Source organism: Stenella coeruleoalba (genome assembly GCF_951394435.1).
Source record: "Stenella coeruleoalba genome assembly, chromosome: 20".
NCBI classification, from domain to species: domain Eukaryota; kingdom Metazoa; phylum Chordata; class Mammalia; order Artiodactyla; family Delphinidae; genus Stenella; species Stenella coeruleoalba.
In genome coordinates this window covers 45,654,377-45,673,042 of record NC_137166.1, presented here as the reverse complement: position 1 = coordinate 45,673,042, position 18,666 = coordinate 45,654,377, and the positions used below count along the sequence as shown (strand labels likewise).

Sequence of the window (18,666 nt, the reverse complement as noted above, 5' to 3'; positions counted from 1 at the left end):
TGTAGAAATGGCAGAGACAGCAGCCAAAGCCGGTGATGATAGGTGACCATAGATGGGATCACAGGACGTAGTCATGACATAGAACGTTCATTGAGCAACTACTGTGTGTCGGGCACTGTTCTGAACATGTCTCACATATCGACTCATATGTTTCTCACAACAACACCCAGAGATAGGTCTTATTATTACCCCCATTGTAAAGATGAGGAAACTGAGGCACAGAGAGGATAAGTGACTTGCCCACGACACACAGTTCTGAGTGGCAGCTCTGAGATTTGAACCCAGGCCCTCTGACTCCTAACCCTGTCACCTGCCTCACGTGGAGGGTTGGTCTTTGCAATTCTATAGGAAGAAAACCTGTTTATAACCTCCTTTTTGTGGCCACACAGCCGGGAGGCACAGACAATATCTGTTTGTCCATCTGGAGGGAAAGATGCCAGAGGGCTGAGGGACATCTAGTATCACAGAGGAGACAAGGCTCTGCTGGGGCAGGAGACCCCCCTGCTGAGTGTGGAAGGGCTGTGGGGATGAAAACTGGTGAGTTTCGGCCACTTGAAACCTATTTCTCCCATTTCTTCCAATGGCTCTGAGGTAGGAGATAGATAGGCCCCAGACTCAGCAGCTGCAGCTGGTCTCCTGCTGATGCTTTGAGATGGGATACCAGCGGGAGCATCGGGCCCTGATTGGGTGCATTCTTGTGGATTTCCCAGCCCAACACATGCGCAGAGAAGGCCTCAGTCTAGGTTCAACCATCAGTGTCGAGGTAAAACCAACAAGAGGGAATGCTTCAAATATAAGTCAACTGGCCACTGGGCCTGTAAATGCCAGGAGCGCCCCCAGGCCATGCCCAGTCTGCAAAGAGACCGGTCTCTGGAGATGGGCGTGCCCTCAGTCCTGAAGGGGAAAGGCGTCTCTGCTCCAGATGGCCATGCTGGACAACTGAGGCGGTCCCAGGGATTCTGGCGGCTCCCCCATGCCCCCTCACGAGCTGTCGGTCTCTGTCGAGGAGCCCCAGGTGGTCCTTGATGTGGCAGGTAAGAAGATGGAGTTTTTAAATTGATACGGCAGCCACTTATTCTGTCTTGATTTCTCATGCTGGGCCTCTTTCCTCTAAAAGTTGCACAGTTAACTGGTGTTGACAGAAAGCCTGAGCGCATTACTTCCCTGGGCCCCTCGCTTGCCGGTTTGAACAGTGTTTGATCTCACATGCCTTTCTAGTTGTTCCTGAGTGTCCTACCCTACTACTGGGGTGAGACCTTCTGGGCCCCCTTGGGGCTATATTAGGGTTAAGGGTGGGCCTAGGGCAGCCCTTTGTCTTGACCCTGGCTAAGGCAGATCGATGGGAAAAGCAAGGGCCTGCTCGAAGGCTGATCTTTAGCGCTTGCTTTTTTAACCTGCTTGTTAAGTTTGCTTTTTCCAGGTTACAGCAATTCAAGATGATGGCGATGCAGGGATTGCATCCACTGCCTGAAACCAGTCCTGCCGGAATAACAGCGGAAGTTGCCCTGGGGCCCCGAACAAGGCAAGGTAAGAGCTCCATGGCCCCGATGAGGTCCGGTCTATGAACCCAGTGTCAGCCTGAAGAAGCTACAGAAGATGAACCATTGCCCTTCAGCCTCCCAATAAGATGTTTTTGAGTCCACATCTCTCGGGAGGGATTTGAGGTAGGAGATAGGCCCCCGGGTGAGCAGTTGCGGCTGGTCTCCTGCTGCTTCGAGATGGGATACCAGCAGAGGTATTGGGCCCTGACTGGGTGCGTTCTTGTGGATTTCCCAGCCCAAAACATGCTCAGAAAAGGCCCTCAGTCTAGGGAAAGGGCAAGAGGGAGAAGATGCCAGCTGGAATCCATCTTGGCTGAGAGATTGGTGCCCACACCAGGACCAAATATGGAGATGATTGGTCAGAAAAAAAACCCGGAAAGTTGCCCCTATAAAAGCAACCTAAGCTGCCCCTATTGTGTGCAACCTCTGTGACTCTGCCACGTGTACTTTGCTTCTAATAAACGCTCTTATCTTTTTCGTAATCTTTGTCTCTTTGCTGAATTCTTTCTTCAAAGAAGACAAGAACCAAGGTCCTTCTTCCAGCCGCTCCACCACCAGAATCAGCTACAGCGTCCTTTTGGGGAAATACTATTCTACCGAACCCTGAGCCACAGGTGGGCAGGATGGGGTGTCATAGTCACCGGTGGGCCTTGCCCCAGCCCAGGACAGGTAGGTGCAGAGCGGCCCCTCCATGGTCAGCTCTGCCTGGGGCAACCAGGCTGAGGTCTGCCTTGTCGGGGAGGGGAGAGATGGGGGTCCCACTTTGGGTGACTGAGGAGTTACAGGGACAGGGAGAAAAATGGAGAGGGACAGAGAGTGAGGCACATACAAGAAAGACACAGAGAGAAAAAGAGACACAAGAAGAGATATAAAGAGAGAGATGGAGGGACTTCCCAGGCGGTCCAGTGATTAAGACTCCATGCTTCCAATGCAGGGAGCGTGGGTTCGATCCCTGGTTGGGAACTAAGATCCCACATGCTACGCAGCCCGGCCAAAAAAAAAAAAGAGAGAGAGAGAGAGATGGAGACAGCGGGAGATACAGAGAGAGATACAGGTACAGATAAACAAAAAATGGAGAAAGACAAAAGGAGACCAGAGAGATGGACAGAGACAGTGAGGTCAAGATAGAGAAGAGAGATAACAATGGCAGGCAGAGAGAGAAACTGTCAGATGGAGAGACAGAGAGAGAGAGATACAGCAGTAAAGATAACTCCCTCCAGGATAAAGCAGGCTATAAAAAAGGCAGATCAAAGGCACTAAAAAAAAAAAAAAAGATGCCTCTCTCCCCATCCCTGCCCTTCTCAACCCCACAGAGGGAGGCCTGCAGGGACAAGCTGGTGGAGATGCACCGCCCACACTGACCTCCTTCTAGGCACTCCCACAGCAGCAGCCGGTCCTCCTTCAGCTCTGCCCACCTTCCCTCCTGCTGCTGGCCAAGCCCATTAAGCTGCTACCCTGGCCACAGCTGAAGGCCCCACGCCCTGAGGAGGAAAACACTGAAGAGGCATCCTTGCTCCCTGCACACCAAACCATCAATTAGTATTAACGAGGGAAGGTTCCTCTCTGCCTAAAGACCCCCATCTGGGCTCAGATGGAGGGGAGGCCCTACCCCCATGACTCAGGAGGTTAAAGGGCCTAGATCCGGCCTGTGAGCCCACAGTGTCCGGATGGCGTGTGGCAGAAAGAGAGTCACCATCCAGCTGGTGAACCAGGAGGCAGGGCCTGGAACCAAGGGCCCAAAGCCCTCTCGGGGCCAGAACTACAAAGCAATCCAAGCAGCCTGCCTGGATGAGGGGATCCTGTTCCGAGATCCCTATTTCCCTGCTGGCCCTGATGCCCTACTTCCCTGCTGGCCCTGATGCCCTTGGCTATGACCAGCTGGGGCCCGACTCGGAGAAGGCCAAAGGGGTGGAATGGAAGAGGCCCCATGTAATGTGGGGATGGGGGTTGGGCTCCCAGGTCTGAGGAAGGAGGCTGGGGGCTGGGCTCCTGGTCTGAGGGAGGAGGTGTCACTGTGGGACCAGCTCAGAGCAGGTTCAGCAATCCTGGGTCAGGGGAGGCCCAGGGAAGCCAAACGGCTGCCCACAGGTTTCACAAGCCTCTCATGGGGTTGGAGGCGCCCATTACTCCAGAGCCGCGAGGGCAGGAGGGGGCCCGGGCATCTGACCCCCCAGCTGCTTCTTCCCTCCCCTTCCTGGCTGAGGTCTGGATTCTCCCATCTCCTCCAGGAGTTTTGCGCTAAGCCCCAGTTCATCTGTGAGGACATGAGCGGAACAGACGTGTGTCAGGGGAGTCTGGGTGAGACCACTGAACCCCTGCTGAGCCCCCAGATCTGGCAGGTTTCAGTGGGGACCCCGACAGCTCCGCCCTCAGCCTCCCCCTGCCCTGTCCCTGCCCCTCCCCCTCCCTCTCAGGCTCTCCTCTCCTGGTGCCTCGGTCTCCCTCTTTCCACCCTCCCCCCATCCCAGCCTCTCCTGCCAGGTAACAGCTGGTTTCTTGCAGCCGCTGCCTCCATCACTCTGTACCCACGACTCCTGTCCCAGGTGGTCTCCCCGGGACAGGGCTTCCAAGACGGCTACGCAGGCGTCTTCCACTTCCAGGTAAAGCTCGGTTCCTCTGTTCATGCCTCAGTTTCCCCCAGGGTGACATGGATTTCATAGTTGACACTGTCCCCATGGGGCTGTAATTTTCGGACTGGTACAGCAGGGTCAGGCATCAGAGGTTGGGGCCCAGCAGGGTTGGAGGTGGGAAGCCGAGCCCAGGCCCCTCCCCTTCTCCCACCAGCTCTGGTAGTTTGGCTGCTGGGTGGACGTCGTGGTGGACGACAGGCTGCCTGTGCGTGAGGGGAAGCTGATGTTCGTGCGCTCGGATCAGAGGAACGAGTTCTGGGACCCACTCCTGGAAAAGGCCTACGCCAAGTAAGGACCCCGATGCCACCAGGGGCAGCCCCAAGTCCCAGCCAGCAGGCCCCAAGCCACAGGGGACGCCCGGAGCACCCCCGACTTCTGGGATCCTCTAGACACCCCACCAAAGATCTCAAACCAAGGTACAGCCCACAGGACCCTCATGTCATACCATCGCCTGAGGACCTCCAAATCATAAACACCTCCCTGATTTTTTTTTGGGGGGGGCGTGCCTTGTGGCATGCGGGATCTTAGTTTCCTGACCAGGGATTGAACCCGTGCCCCCTGCATTGGGAGCACAGAGGCTTAACCACTGGACCACCAGGGAAGTCCCCCTCCATTGATATTTCACACAAAATATTCCCAGATACCAACCGAACACTCTTAATTCTGAAGGAGACTGAAATCTCGTATGAGGCCCCGGAGTCACCAAGTCTAAGCAGTCCCCTTGGGGGACCTGTAACCTCAGACAATCTCTCCTGATCCCTTGAGAAACCAAGACACCTCTAAAATATTGGGTGCAATCCTGGGACCCTTAAATCTTCACTTTTCCCTATTCTGCATCTCTGAAATCCCTGACAAACCCCTTAGGGATCACCCCCCAAAGCAGACATCTCCCACAGACTCAGTGTCAGACACAGACCCCAGGATGCCCAGAATTCTGACAGAGCTCTACTGTGACCCCCAGATCACGCAGTCCTGGTGGCCCCAAGAGCCACCAGCCAAATTTCTCAGGGCCTACCAAGTGCACCCTCCTTAAGAGTCTGCCAATTTGGGGGATAGCCCTTGGGACCTCACAGCATGAGACAGAGGCCCCCCACATTCCCATGGTTGCCCAAGATACTCGCCCATGACTCAGACACCCCACCCGAGACCTGCTTCCACAGGCTGCATGGCTCCTACGGGGTGATGCGAGGCGGCCACATGAATGAGGCTTTCGTGGACTTCACAGGTGATGTGGGCGAGGTGCTCTACCTGAGGCAGGACGCTCCAGGCCTCTTCTCTACCCTGCGCCATGCCCTGGCCGAGGGTTCCCTCGTGGGAGCCGCTGCCCTGGTGAGAGAGTCAGACTCCCATGAAGACCCCCGCCAGGACCAGAGCGCAGTCACAGCTAGAGAGGGGCGGTGTCCTGGGTCCTTCTCCCCTCTGCTTTCACTGCTGGCTTATTGTCTCTCACACACCTAATGCCAGCAAGTCAAAAGGACATTTATTTGCTCTCATGACTAATGAAGCTTCAGGCACAGCTGGATCCAGGTGCTTAGTGGCTGTTGTGAATGTGTTTTTCTATTCTTGTTTCTGGGTTAGATTCACTCACAGGCAGGCTTTCCTCTCATGGGCACAAAAGTGGGCCCCACAGCTGCAGGTTCCTCCTACTGCCCCCCGGGGGATGTGTGTGTGTGAAAAAAAAAAGTGCCTCTTTCTGAGAATTTCAACAAAAGTCTCAGGACTGATTTTTCATGGGCTCAGTTTGGGTCATATGTCCATCTGTGACCCAATCACATATTCATTCACTGAGTCAGTCTAACTCATTCGTTCATTCATTTATTTAATCCTCTACTCAGTTACTGAGTGTCTTTTGCATTTCTCCACCTCTTTTCCTCTCTGTTCTGTATCTTTCTTTGTCCCCGTGTCTCTCCTCTTTATTTATTTATATTTTTAGTAAATTTTTTAAAAATAAATTTATTTATTTATTTTTATTTTTGGCTGTGTTGGGTCTTCGTTGCTGCACGCGGGCTTTCTCTAGTTGCGGTGAGCAGAGGCTGCTCTTCATTGTGGCGTGCAGGCTTCTCATTGCGGTGGTTCCTCTTGTTGAGGAGCACGGGCTTCAGTAGTTGGGGCAACGGGCTTAGTTGCTCCGCGGCATGTGGGATCTTCCCAGACCAGGGCTTGAACCCGTGTCCCCTGCGTTGGCAGGCGGATTCTTAACCACTGCGCCACCAGGGAAGTTGTATGTCGCTCCTCTTTAAATCTGTTTTGGTCTCTTGTCTCCATCTGCCTCTCTCTCCTTCTCTTGCCTTCACTTGCCAACTCCCAGCCCCTCTCAGAGCCTGGTGCCATTCAGTTAGGTGCTCTGGGTGACTCCTGCTTTGGTGAAAGGAGGTGGGGATGCACAGGGGAGCTCTGTCCCCTGCTATGGCTCACTGTCCTGTCCTCTTCCCAGAGTGATCGGGGCGAGTACCGTACAGAAGACGGGCTGGTGAAGGGACATGCATATTCAGTCACAGGCACACACAAGGTGAGGAACCCCCAGGGTGGGCTGGCAGGGGGTGTCCAAGCACCAAACCCCACTGACCACGTCTCCCTTAGGTGTCACGGGGCTTCACCAACGTGCGTCTGCTGCGGCTGCGGAGCCCACAGGGCCGAGTGGAGTGGCCTGGGGCCTGGAGTGATAGGTGGGATGGATCTGGGGTGGGTGGGTGGCTCGGTCCCACCTGCCCACCCCTTACACCTCCGTCTCCCCAGAGGCCCATGCTGGGACGTGCTCCCCGCTGAGTGGCGAGATGCCTTGCTGGTGAAAAAGGAGGATGGTGAGTTCTGGTGAGTGGCGCAGGGTCCCCGGTCTGCTTCGGGGAGGGGCGCCAGGCCAGCAGGGTCAGGGAGGGGGCAAGTCCCGCTTGAAGGGACATGGGAGAAGTTCATGGGGGTGGGTCCTAACGGGGAGAAACTGTCCATGTCTGTGGTAATTCGGGAGTTGGGTTCTATTTCACGGAGTCGAATTAGAATTAGCAGTAACATTAGGGAACTTGGAAGCATAGTAATCTTTGGAGGGTTGAAGGGGGATGGGTAATATTTAGGGCAGTTGAGGGAGGTTTGGTGACATTGGGGCATTTCTTGAGATTTGGCAATACTGAGGGGCTGAAGGGTACTTACTGGTAATAGAGAATCTGAGGGTCTTGGTATTCGGGGGTTGAAGGCAATTGGACCATATCTGGGGGGAGTTTGTGGACCTTGGCTACTTGCAGGGCATTTCTGAGGACTTGCAGAAATCTGAGGGAGCTGGAGGGCTCTAATTTGAGGGTCATTTCTGGAGACATGTATTATTTGGGGGACTGAAGTGTACTTGGCGACATTTAAGGAATTTAGGGGCTTTGTGACTTGGGGGGTCATGAGCTATTTGGGGTGGGGGCCGGGCCACCCCACCTCTGACTGCCGGCCACCGTCCAGGATGGAGCTGCAGGACTTCCTCTGCCACTTCGCCACCATCCAGGTCTGCTTGCTGAGCCCTGAGGTGCTGGTCCGCAGCCCGGCTGGAGGCGGCAGGCACATCCACACCTTCCAAGGCCGCTGGGTACGCGGCTTCAACTCTGGCCGGGGCCAGCCTCGTGCCAGTGAGGCCTGGAGGGTCCCCTAAAGGCAAGCAAGGGGGGCCGTGGCAGGCTGGGTAACCCTGTTTCTTTGTCCTTTACTAGAAACCTTCTGGACTCACCCCCAGTTCCGGCTGACGCCGCTGGAGCCTGAGGAGGAGGACGAGGGGCCCTGGGAGGGCTGGGGGGCAGCAGGGGCACAGGGCCCGCACTGGGGGGCGCACCCCCAAATGCACTGTGCTTCTGTCACCCATCCAGCGCAACCGGCGGTCCCTGAGGGCCCAGGGCCTCACATACCTGACTGTGGGCTTCCACGTGCTCCAGGTGGGACCCCGGGCTGGAAGAGGCAATGGGGGGAACACAGAGGCGTGGAGGTGCAGGAGGCCAAAGGGGGGATCTGAGGGGGTAGAGGATGGGGGCCGAGGGTCAGAGTCAGGAGACAGCTGAGGAAATCGGAGGTGGGGGTCAAGGAGACACTGAAGGGCTAGGGAGGGCGCAGAGGGAGAGGCTGGGGGTCAGAAGGGTAGAGGGGTGAGGGGTGAGGGGTCAGAAAGCAGACAGAGAAAGGGCTGGAGGAAAGGCTGAGGATCAGGGAGGGGACCGAGGAGCAGAGGGCACAGATGGGAGGGAGGGGTCCGGAGGGGCTGGGGCAGGGGCTTTAGAAGGGGTGGGATGGGAAGAAAAGAGAGGGAGGGGTGTGGAGGGAGCCGGAGCGGGGGGACTCTGAGGGGTGGCTGCCTCTGCCTGGCCCTGACTCCCCTTGCTCTTCCTTCTTACAGATCCCAGAGGAGGTGGGTATCAGGTAGGACCCCAGATTCCATCCATCTCTGAGCCAGCCCCAGCAGCTGGGACAACCTGGGGGCCTGGGACGCGCTTGGGGTGATGGGTGACCAGTGGGTTTGGACAGGGCGGTGTGGAGGATGCAGTGGGTCGGAGGCTGGGTGGGGTGAACTTGGACGGCGGTGGTCACGTCGCCCTACCCCCCAGCTGCTGGGACTGTGGGACTCCCCGCGCAGTCTTGTGGGGCCTGCTGCGCGCCGACCGCTCGCCCTTCTGTGCCCGCCGCGACGTGAGCCACCGCTGCCGCCTGCGCCCCGGCCACTATCTGGTGGTATCCAGCCGCCCGCGCCGCCCGCGCCGTCGACTTCACGCTGCGCGTGTTCTCCGAGCGCCGCCACACCGCAGTGTGAGCCAGGATCCCCTGCTCCGCCCCGGGATCCCCTGCCCCGCGCCTGGGTCAGCCCAGCGCCCCCAGGGTCCCACCTAGAGCCCACCCGAGCCTCAGCTGAGACCCCGCGCGGCCCATATCCCCAGCCGCGGGGTGGGCAGTCCCCTCCCCCCATCTCCCGTCTGTAATTTGCAGGGAGGTAGATGTGATCAGCGCCGACCTGCGTGCCCTCATGGTGAGGCGCTGCTCTGGGAAGGGGTGCGAGGGTGTGTGTGTGCTGGGGGGCCAGAACTAAACACCCCCTACCCCACAGGTCCCCTACATTACCCTGGAGCTAGAGATGCAGCAGCTGTTTCAGGAGCTGGCAGGAGAGGTGAGGAGATGGGGCAGGGCTAAGGGGGTCCCTTCCCTCCCCTCCCCTACCCTCGCCATGTACCCCTCCCTCCCTTTCTCCCTCATCCTAGACATCTCATTTTGCTTTGATTTCTCAGTCTGTCTGTGCTTAAATCTCATGAGCTTCTTTTCTCAAAATGCTCACAGCTCTTCCCTGCCTTTGCTCAGTCCGTACCCTCCCCCTGGACTGCTTTCTCTCCCTTCACAACCCCTGCCAGGCTAAGGCCTTATCTTTCCAACGTGCCCTGACCCTCCCCCAGGCTGGTCAGCTGCTTGTCCTCTGTGGGCTCCCGCAGCCCAATGCTTCCCCATTGCAGCCCTGACCACTCTGGGGACAGGGCTCACTCCCTTCCAGGACCAGGAGCTCCGAGAGGGCAGGCCTAGGCTTCTCTCAGTCCCTGCTGTGTCCCAGCACCACCCAGCATACTGTCTGGGCGGCCCAGGGCTGTTTGCTGAATGACTGCCCGAGTGCAGGCTCACAACCGGCTCTCTCCTTACCAGGAGGAAGAACTCAATACCCCTCAGCTCCAGACCTTATTAAGCATTGCCCTGGAGCCTGGTGAGTTGGGGACCAAGAGCGGACTCCAGAGCCCCCATGTGTGTTAATCCATGATGCTTCTGGGAGTCAGGCCATGGGAACCCTGGGCTCAGCCTGCTGGCAACTCCCCTGTAGCCAGACCTGTGGGTTCTGTGATAGGACCCGTGGCCAAGGCCATGGCCACGTATAAGCCCATCTTCCTTTATGGAAGTGTAACTGTCCTGAGCACAGACCCAGAGCCCCGTGCCTGGGTTCAAATCCCAGCTCTACTAGTTTCCAGCAGTCCCATGGCTTTCTGCACCTCAGTTTCAGAAAGGATTATTGAGGATAACAATAATCCCTAGCGCTTATACTAATGGCCAGTACGCAGAAAGTACCTTTTTTTTTTTCCTGTAGCCAGGGCCCATGCACGGACTCCCAGAGAAATCGGGCTCAGGACCTGGGAGCAGCTGGGGCAGCGTTTTGGGGTATATGATGGGGGCATTGCCTGGGTAGGGAGGATGGCCTCCTCTTCCCTTCTGGGGACATTGACCTTAACCAGATGCCGCATCCCCAGCATGGGCGAAGCCTCGACCTGTACCACTTCCAGCAGCTCTGGGGCCACCTCCTGGAGTGGTAGGTAAGATGGGGGCTGGGCAGGGCACCTCCTTCTGGAGGGAGAGGCACCTTTACTAACATGGGTATAGGTGCTCTGTGGGCTAGCAGGGCCCCAGGGGAGAAGGGGAACTTGACCACACCACGCCAACCTGGAGGCATCTGGCTGGGATATTCCTGCCCCATACACCCCTTTGTTGTCCCTCTACTTGTCTGTCACTGGGAGGTGATAATTCCCCGCCCCGCCCCTGCTCTGGCTCCCTGTGAGGAGATGGTCCCAGGTCTCCCCACACTGCAAGTGGTAAGCCACTGTCCACTGAGCCCTCCCTAAGCCCTTTGTGGCGAGAATATCACCTTGTCCTCACAACACCCTTGTTACTGCTGGTACTGTTATTCCCAATTTACCGAATGGGAAACAGACACCCAAAGCTGCTTGCACAGGGCGGCCAGGAAGAAAGGGAGGTGGGTGGGAACGCAGGCTCTCTGGCTCCAAGACCCACTTTCAGCCTCCTCCAGGGTGCCTAGGGGCCTGGGGATGGGACTGACCAATACCTCCCTGCCCAGGCCACATCTGACAAGTTCGATGAGGACGCCTCTGGAACCATGAACTCCTATGAACTGAGGCTGGCCCTGAACGCAGTGGGTATGGACAGAGGTCCTGCGGGATCCTGGGGACAGATCTGCTCCCCCTCCTCCCCTGTACTCCTTCCCCGCCATCCACAAAGCCCACACCTCAGTTGCCCACTCTTGGCAGGAAATGGGTGACCCTGAGAGAGGCCCAAAGGGGAGAATCCTCTGTGTGGGGGGAGGAGGGCACTGAGGGAGGGAGTGCGGCCCTCCTGGGAGGGGAAGGGGGGCGTGGGCACTGGTGTCTGAGAGGCCCCAGCTCCCAGGACCTCATGGTAGAATGTCCTGGACTCCTGGACTCCTTGGGTGGCCCTGGGTGCCTGGAGCCTCCATTTCCCTCTCTGTAAAATGGCTAATACACAGGGTGGCCAGGAGGAGCCTGTGGAATGGAGCCCACAGGGTTTAGTGCTGGGGAATGCAGCTTCCTTGACAACATGCCAGAGTGCCCAAAGGAAGGCTCCCACTGAAAGGCTGAGTTCTTCCAGGAGACGTAGAACAGCCCCATTCCATTTGTGTGGGAGCCCAAAAATCCTAGCCAATGAACAGAGGCAGAGAGCAACTTTTTCCCTGGGCTATACAGTTGGAAAAGTGCATGTGATCTGTCCCCCACTCCACCTTGCATGGACGGGGTGTGGTCTGGGATCAGACACAGAACTCCCAGACCCCCACCCCACCGCAGGGCTCATCTGCCACAGCAAAGGGAAGGGTGAGACATGGGGAGATGGGGGGCTGGGGGTGATGTGACCCAGAGTCTGAGAGGCAGGGGGAGACCCTGAGGGGGGAAGTCAAAGGTGCAGGGAGGTGCAGGAAAAGGGAACTCAAGACAGGGGGGAGATGGAGTCAGAGAGAAGATTGGGAGATGTGAGCTTGAGAAACAAAGAGTCCCAGGTAGGCAGAAGCAGAGGCGAGAGAGGGTGGCGGAAGGCGGAAGGCTGTACTGTTCATGCGGTATGCCCGAGTGCCTGGTACAAGCCTGGTGTTAGTCTAGGCAGAGGAGCGCTCTAAGGGGCTGACGTGCTGATGGTGCAGACACAGAACAAGCAGAACGTCTAGCGCAGATGGTGAGAAGTCCTACAGTGGCAAAAGGAAACAGGCCATGGTGCTGGGACCCGCAGAGCGTGAGGTGTGGGTTGAGACATGGCGGTCAGGGAAGGCCTCACTTGGGTGATGTGTGAGCAGAGACCGGAAGGAGTGAGCCTTGGGGACTCCGGGGAAGAGCGGTCCAGATGGGGAAAGTCAGTGTAAAGGCCCTGAGGAGGCTGGTGTGGAGGCAGCGGAGTGAACTAGGGGCCCAGTGATGGAGATGACAGGGGGCCAGTGTGGCTGGAGCCAAGTGGGGAGGGGGAGGTGGTCAGAGGGGAGATCGGTGGAGGAAGACAGGAGAGCCCCACGAGGCCTTGGGAGGACAGCTCTTTAAAAATTCTTAAATATGTATGAGAGGGAGGAGGGAGAGGCAAGTCCAGGGTCAGGGACTTGTGTGTGAGCCCGGAGCTGACAGGCAAGGGAAAGGTGGTGTGTATGGTGGAGGGAATACCAGGGAGCGGGCCAGCTGGGAGCAAGGTCCGGAGACCTAGCAATCCTGGGCTGGGGGGACGGACAGGAGAAAGAACCTGCTCCGATCCAATCCTATCCTCTGCTCCACAAGCACCCCCTGAGCCCCGCTCTGCTCCAGGCCCTGTGCTGGCTGGTGCTGGGGATTCAGTGGTGACCAGAAGCCCTTCCTGGACCTCACCCACCACTCACTCCCCTGCCCAGTGCAGGCGCAGCCAGACCCACCAAAGACAGTGACAGCCCAGAGGGCTCAGGGCAGGGACGTGGGGGCCCAGAGGGCTCAGGGCAGGGACGTGGAGGCCCAGAGGGCTCAGGGCAGGGACGTGGGGGCCCAGAGGGCTCAGGGCAGGGACGTGGGGGCCCAGAGGGCTCAGGGCAGGGACGTGGGGGCCCAGAGGGCTCAGGGCAGGGACGTGGGGGCCCAGAGGGCTCAGGGCAGGGACGTGGGGGCCCAGAGGGCTCAGGGCAGGGACGTGGGGGCCCAGAGGGCTCAGGGCAGGGACGTGAGCTGTGGGACCCCAGAGGAGGGGCTTCATGCTGCTTGCTGGGGGCTGAGTATCTGAGAGGACTTCCTGGAGGAGGCGTGTATCAGAGTAGGAACACTCCGGGCTGAGAGAGGACGTGGTGTTCTGGGCAGAGGGAACAACAAGTGCAAAGAAGGCAAGGCAAAGCCCAAGGTCAAGGAGAGGAGAGGGAGGTGGGGAACAGGAGATGAGGTGCAGCCTGTGCAGGCCACCAGGCAGCTGGGGACAACAGGGGCCCTGGGGAGGGGTAACCAGGAGGTCATGGTCACTAGGGCCCAGTAACCGAGGTAAGGGCTTTCACAAGGACTGGCTTTTAAAAGCCTCTGTGGGACGATTCCTCATCGGAGGTGATTTCTGAACTCCAGAAATCGCCCCTGGTCTGGAACATCAAGAAATTGACATCATACGGGGCTGACAAAAATGCTTTGCTGCACAGAAATATCCTCTAGTGTCTATTGGCAGAAATCCTGCAGAGTTTAAAGGAATAATAATACAGTAGTTATGATGGGCCAGACACTGCCCTAAGCTCTCTACAAATAACATCTTCACACGACCTTACAGGGTCAGGGCTCTCATAGTCCCCATTTGACAGATAAGGAAACTGAAGCCCAGAGAAGTGAAGGGAGCTGCCCGTGGCCTCACGGCTGGGATGAGGCAGAGCTGGGACTAGAGAGGTGGGACCAGGCCCCCCTGGTGTCTGCCTTCCCTGGGGAGTCGGAGGGGGGGTATGACCCTGAGGTGGGGCTCCCGGGGCAGCCCAGGCTCAGAGGCGGCCTCCCCCGGGCTTCCACCTGAACAACCAGCTGACCCAGGCCCTCACTAGCCGCTCCCGGGACAGCCGTCTGCGCGTGGACTTCAAGCACTTGGCGTCCTGCGTGGCCCAGCTCATCTGCCTCTTCCGTGAGTGTCATCCCTGGCACTGGTGGGACAGGGGGAGGATGTCTCCATAGTGGACCAGGGAGGTGGGCGCGCACCCTGCCCCTCTCTGACAGGCCACTGCAGCCAGCACCTGGATGGGGGCGAGGGGGTCGTCTGCCTGACCCACAGACGGGTGAGCCTGGGCTGCAGGGAGGGGTGGCACGGGAGTGTCAGGAGTCCCCTGCCTCATGCCTGCTGTTTCCTCTCGCTCAGTGGATGGAGGTGGCCATCTTCTAGGACCTCAGCCTGGGAGCCCTGCCTTACCCTTCTCCCAGCCCGGACCAGGGTTTCCTCTACAGGAAGGGGGCTGATGCCCTGATGTTAAGCAGTGATTCAGAGTGTGGCCTTGGGAGCCAGCCTGCCTGGAGCTGACTTCCGGCCCCCCCACTCACCAGCTGGGTGACACCGGGCAAGTCACTGCACCTCTCTGGTAAACAGGCATGGTAACAGCACCTTTCTCATGCAGGCTGCACGAGTTAGCCCACGTTACACGCTTACAACAGTGCATGACCTGGAGTGGGTCCCCAACAGCACTCCTACTTTCACACACTCATGGGAACAGGGATCGGGGCACTCCCACGCCCCACCTCACTCTGGCAAGAGGTGCTCTATCATCGCTCTCCTAAGAGGTGGAGAACAGATAGAAAAACAGAGGACACTGTAGGAATCCTTCTTAAAAATATTACATGTTTTATTATCCTGTCCCCAGAAGGGTGGTTTATCCAGAAACCGAGAAAAAAAATAATCAATCGGAATAAACTCAAAAAAAAGGGGGGGGGAGGTGGTGGAGTGAAACCATCCACTAACAGGCAGCTAGGCCAGCAGCCCACCCTCCGCCTCGGTTGGGGGGGGGTCCCCAGAGACCCACACCGACGGCAGACATCAGAGAAATCAGTAAGGGGCTGGGGGAGGGGAGCAAATCAGCTATGTCTTCATTATGAGAGCAAGAGGCGGCGAAGATATGCTGCTAGGTGAATATATATTTATATAATAAATCCGTAAGTTAATAAAGTAAATAGTAATTCTCTGAAAGTTTTTTTTCATAGTTTTTTTTTTTGTGGATTTTTGTGTGTTTTTTTTGTGTGTGTTTTGTGTGTGTGTTTTTTTTCTTTTTTTCTTTTTTTTTTTTTTTTGCCGGTGGAGGGGGTCCTTAGAAAATCTGAGAGATACGCAGGTCCAGACAAAGCAAGGTGGGGGCTGGCTGGGGGTGAGGGTGGGAGGCTGGTCTGCCCAACCCCACTCCTGGTGCAGAAGAGGGGGGACTGAGCTGAACCCCCTCATCTCCTGGCGATGCCAAGTGAGGGGAGGGGACAAGGGAGCAGGGAGCAGGCTGGTCCTCTTTCCTGCCGGGCAGCTGTGGCACCCTCTACGGGGCCCATCGCAGGCCCGGGCGGTTCCTGGACAAGGCACGTCGGGCTTTGGCCTGGATGTGGGAGGCCTTGAAGGGACCTCAGGGGAGAAGAAATGGACCAGGGGGGTGGTGAGGGGTGGGCGTTTCTAGGGCTTGGAGGGGGCCTGTTTTACTGTGAGGATCCACTGTCCCCTCCACAGAGTTAAAAAAACAAAACAAAACAACACATCATATATATTTACCAGACCAGAAGCGCTGACCCCGGAAGCCTCCCTCACACCCGTCCAGGGGGAGGGGGAGATCCTCCTGGCCCACTGACAAAGAGAGAGGAGAGAGCCTGCCCCAGCCCCTCCCTGCCCACCCCACTCCCGCCCAGAAAGGACTGACAGAGAGTGCTTTGCATAGATACAGAGTCAGAGGAGCGGGGCCAGGGGGTGCCCTTGCAGTGGGGGGGTGGGGGGTGGGGCAGAAAAGCTCCCCCAGCCCCTCCTGGAGGCTGTGAGGAGGGGTGTTTGGTCAGGGTTTCTCTGGTGGGGGCCTCACAGGTCGCTCTCGCCGTACAGGGCTGTGGAGAAGGACTTGTAGTCGAGGGCCCCGGGCACGGCATCAGGGCCCTGGTATGGGGCCATGCGGGCGATGCAGTACTCGGCCTGGTCGGGGGGCAGCTCTCTCCGCAGCTCCTCGGCTGTGATGAAGTTCTGGGGGCGGCAGGGCGGGAATCTGGGTCACGCCCAGCCCTGGCCGCAAGGGCCCCTCCCCGCCGGCCGCTGGGTGCCTCCCAGGTGTCTTGCTCACCTTGTCCCCGGCCAGGACCTTGAAGGAGGCGATGACCTGGTCGGCCGTGTCTGTGTCGGTGGTCTCCCTCGACATGAAGTCGATGAAGGCTTGGAAGGTCACGAGGCCGCTGTGGTTGGGGTCAACCACGCTCATGATGCGGTTGAACTCGGCATCGCCCTGCGAGGGGGGTGGGCGGGGGACAGGCGGCCTTTAGCGGGGCAGGGCGGCCGGGCCGGCCCGGTGGCTAGAACCGGGTCAGGAGAGCAGGGCCCGACCCCAGCGCACACGACAGGCGTCGTCAGCCCGCCTCCAAGGGTCTTGGCTCCCCGGCCGACTGCCCCACCTGCCCCAGACCTGGGACGTGCACCCTCTGCTCCTCCCGTCCCGCGTTTCTGGGAAGTGGGGAGTTGGGGAGTGGATCTAGCAGGCCTACTGCTCCTCAGCCCTGGCTGGAAAGTTAGCTCCGGAGGGCGAGGAAGAAAGAAAGAAAGAAAGAGAGAGAGAAGGGGAGAGAGCTGGAGGCCTGACCTCCTCTCTCCAGAGACTTCCAGGAAAGGAGGTGGGAGGCTCAGGGAGTCATCGGAGGGACCCCAACCAGCAGATGCAGCAGAGGAGGAGGAGGGAGGCCAGGCCATGCTGCTCTGGTGGAGGAGTGTCCCCGAGGACGCGGACATTCTGGAGGCGGTGAGGAGGGACGGAGGAGGGGGAGGGACGGAGGAGGGGGAGGGACGGAGGAGGGGGAGGAGAAGAGGCACAGCAGCAAGGGCAGGCAGAGGCGGCATACCAGGCTGTATCCCGTGGAGATAAGCAGAGCCCTGAAGTCATCGGAGTCCATGCTGCCCGTCTGCTTCTGCTCGAGGACGCAGGGACAGCAGAGGAGACCGGGCCCAGAGTAGGCAAGAGGGGCCGCCCCGTGTGCACAGCGGGGAAACAGGACAGTGGCAGGGAGCGGGGGAGACAGAGGCGGCCCCGAGAGACCAGGTAAGGGGGAAGGTGTCCGGAGAGACACAGGGCAGGGAGGCGGCAAGAGAGCCCGTGAAATGGCACACATGATGGCAAGGGGTGGGATGGCCAGAGGGAGGGGAGACAGAGAGAAGGAGAGAGAGAAAGAGAAGAGCAGTTAATGCCACAGTCCGCTGGGGCCCAGGGGGCGCGTACCTGCCGGTCATTCTCCACGTCGTAGCCCAGGCTGATGAGGCAGGCCTTGAACTCCTCTGGCCCCAGCGCCCCGCCGTGGTCCTGCCGGCGTCCGAAGGCAGGTGTGCACAAGGGGCGGTGTGGAGACCAGGCCGGCACCAAGGCAGGGAGAGGGGCCCGGGTCACATGCAGAGGGTGGGGGAAGGGGACACACGGGGGAGGGAAACACAGTTAGAGGTGACGTGGACAAGGTGATGGCCAGGGCGGGGCAGGTGGAGGGGCGTGGGTAGCCTGGAGGGCAGTCAGAGGCCGCCTCCCAGCTCCTCTGGGCCAGAGCAGGGGTGGGAGCTGAGAGGTGCAGGATTGAGGCTTGAGTCCCAGGACTCCTGGGAGGGAAGGGGGGAGCTCTCCTCACCTCCAGGATTTGGGGTGGGAGAAAGGGGATTGCACCCCCTCCTGCTGGGCCCCTGCCTAACGCCCAGAGCACATGCTACCCACAGAGAGCAGGCAGATGACACATCAGGCCCGGCAGGGCCCGGGGCAAACTGGTGCTCAGGGCCCCTCTAAAGGGGCTGCCAAACCAAACCTGACTTTTAAGGACACTGTGTGTATGTGTGGATCAGATTCCTGCGTCAGGTCTCAAATCCCTGGTGTGCTGGGACCTGTCTGTTCAGGGATGCATCGGCAGGTGGGCGAGGATGCAAAGCCCCGGGGGCGGGGCTTGGGACTCCCCTTTCTCTTCCTGAGGGAAGCTGCCCACGCTGTGGGTCGAGGTGATGCACCTCTGCACCCCCTTCAGTGGCTGGGGCCCTGCCGGCCCCTGTGAGTGGCCTCTGATACTCAGCAACTGTGATGTGAACAAACGGACAGATGCAAAGACGCAGGGGGCAGGGTGGGAGGTGACGGTGGGGAGGGACGACAGCAGGGGGCAGAGGGAGCGGCTCACCTTGTCGAAGTGATTGAAGGACGCCCGGAACTCCTGCATCTGCTCTTGGCTGATGCCTTTGGCATCGCGGGTGAGGATCTGGTTCTCCACCTCGTTGATGGTGCGGGCGATGGTGGTGAGCAGCTGCTCCCAGCCCACGCGGATGTGCTGCGGGAGGAATGAGGGCGTGAGTGTGGGCTGGCCGGCAGGTGGGGATGCTGGGACCACCGCCGCTGTAGCTGAGGGGGGCTCGGGACTGGCTGCTCCTTGTGCGGGGGTATGTGTGGCCTGGAGTCAGACTCACCCCAACTTTCTCCCGAATGCCAACCCAGCCCCACACTCTGCCATGCGGCTCATGTACACAGGGCCACAGGCATGGTGCCCGCCTACTGCCTCTGCCAACCAGCGGGGTTC

The 18,666-nt window shown here is 58.7% G+C and overlaps 2 protein-coding genes across 3 annotated transcripts in view; one reads left to right on the top strand and one right to left on the bottom strand.

The window, feature by feature from the left end:
* Positions 1–3,208: 3,208 nt before the first annotated feature.
* Positions 3,209–15,006, top strand: CAPN12 (calpain 12; the record flags this gene model as incomplete). The annotated part of the gene is given in 25 exon segments (XM_079906637.1): positions 3,209–3,352; positions 3,354–3,470; positions 3,770–3,839; positions 4,023–4,141; positions 4,326–4,331; positions 4,335–4,459; positions 5,332–5,500; positions 6,606–6,680; positions 6,752–6,837; positions 6,908–6,982; positions 7,610–7,773; positions 7,855–7,957; positions 7,959–8,073; positions 8,529–8,540; positions 8,737–8,771; positions 8,773–8,862; positions 8,864–8,935; positions 9,113–9,152; positions 9,231–9,290; positions 9,812–9,869; positions 10,245–10,315; positions 10,405–10,464; positions 11,007–11,081; positions 13,906–14,044; positions 14,137–15,006. Coding segments are annotated over 25 exon segments (2,325 nt in total). The 3' UTR covers positions 14,382–15,006.
* Positions 15,007–15,149: 143 nt separating this feature from the next.
* The window catches only part of ACTN4 (actinin alpha 4), a 72,063-nt gene continuing 68,546 nt past the window's right edge, over positions 15,150–18,666 (bottom strand). For both annotated transcript variants that reach the window (XM_079908610.1, XM_079908611.1), the window contains exons 18-21: positions 18,274–18,420; positions 17,349–17,429; positions 16,209–16,367; positions 15,150–16,111 (exon numbers count right to left, since the gene is read on the bottom strand). In XM_079908610.1, the coding sequence (XP_079764736.1) occupies positions 15,953–16,111; positions 16,209–16,367; positions 17,349–17,429; positions 18,274–18,420 (546 nt within the window). In that variant the 3' untranslated portion in view covers positions 15,150–15,952. The remainder of the gene's footprint in view (positions 16,112–16,208; positions 16,368–17,348; positions 17,430–18,273; positions 18,421–18,666) is intronic.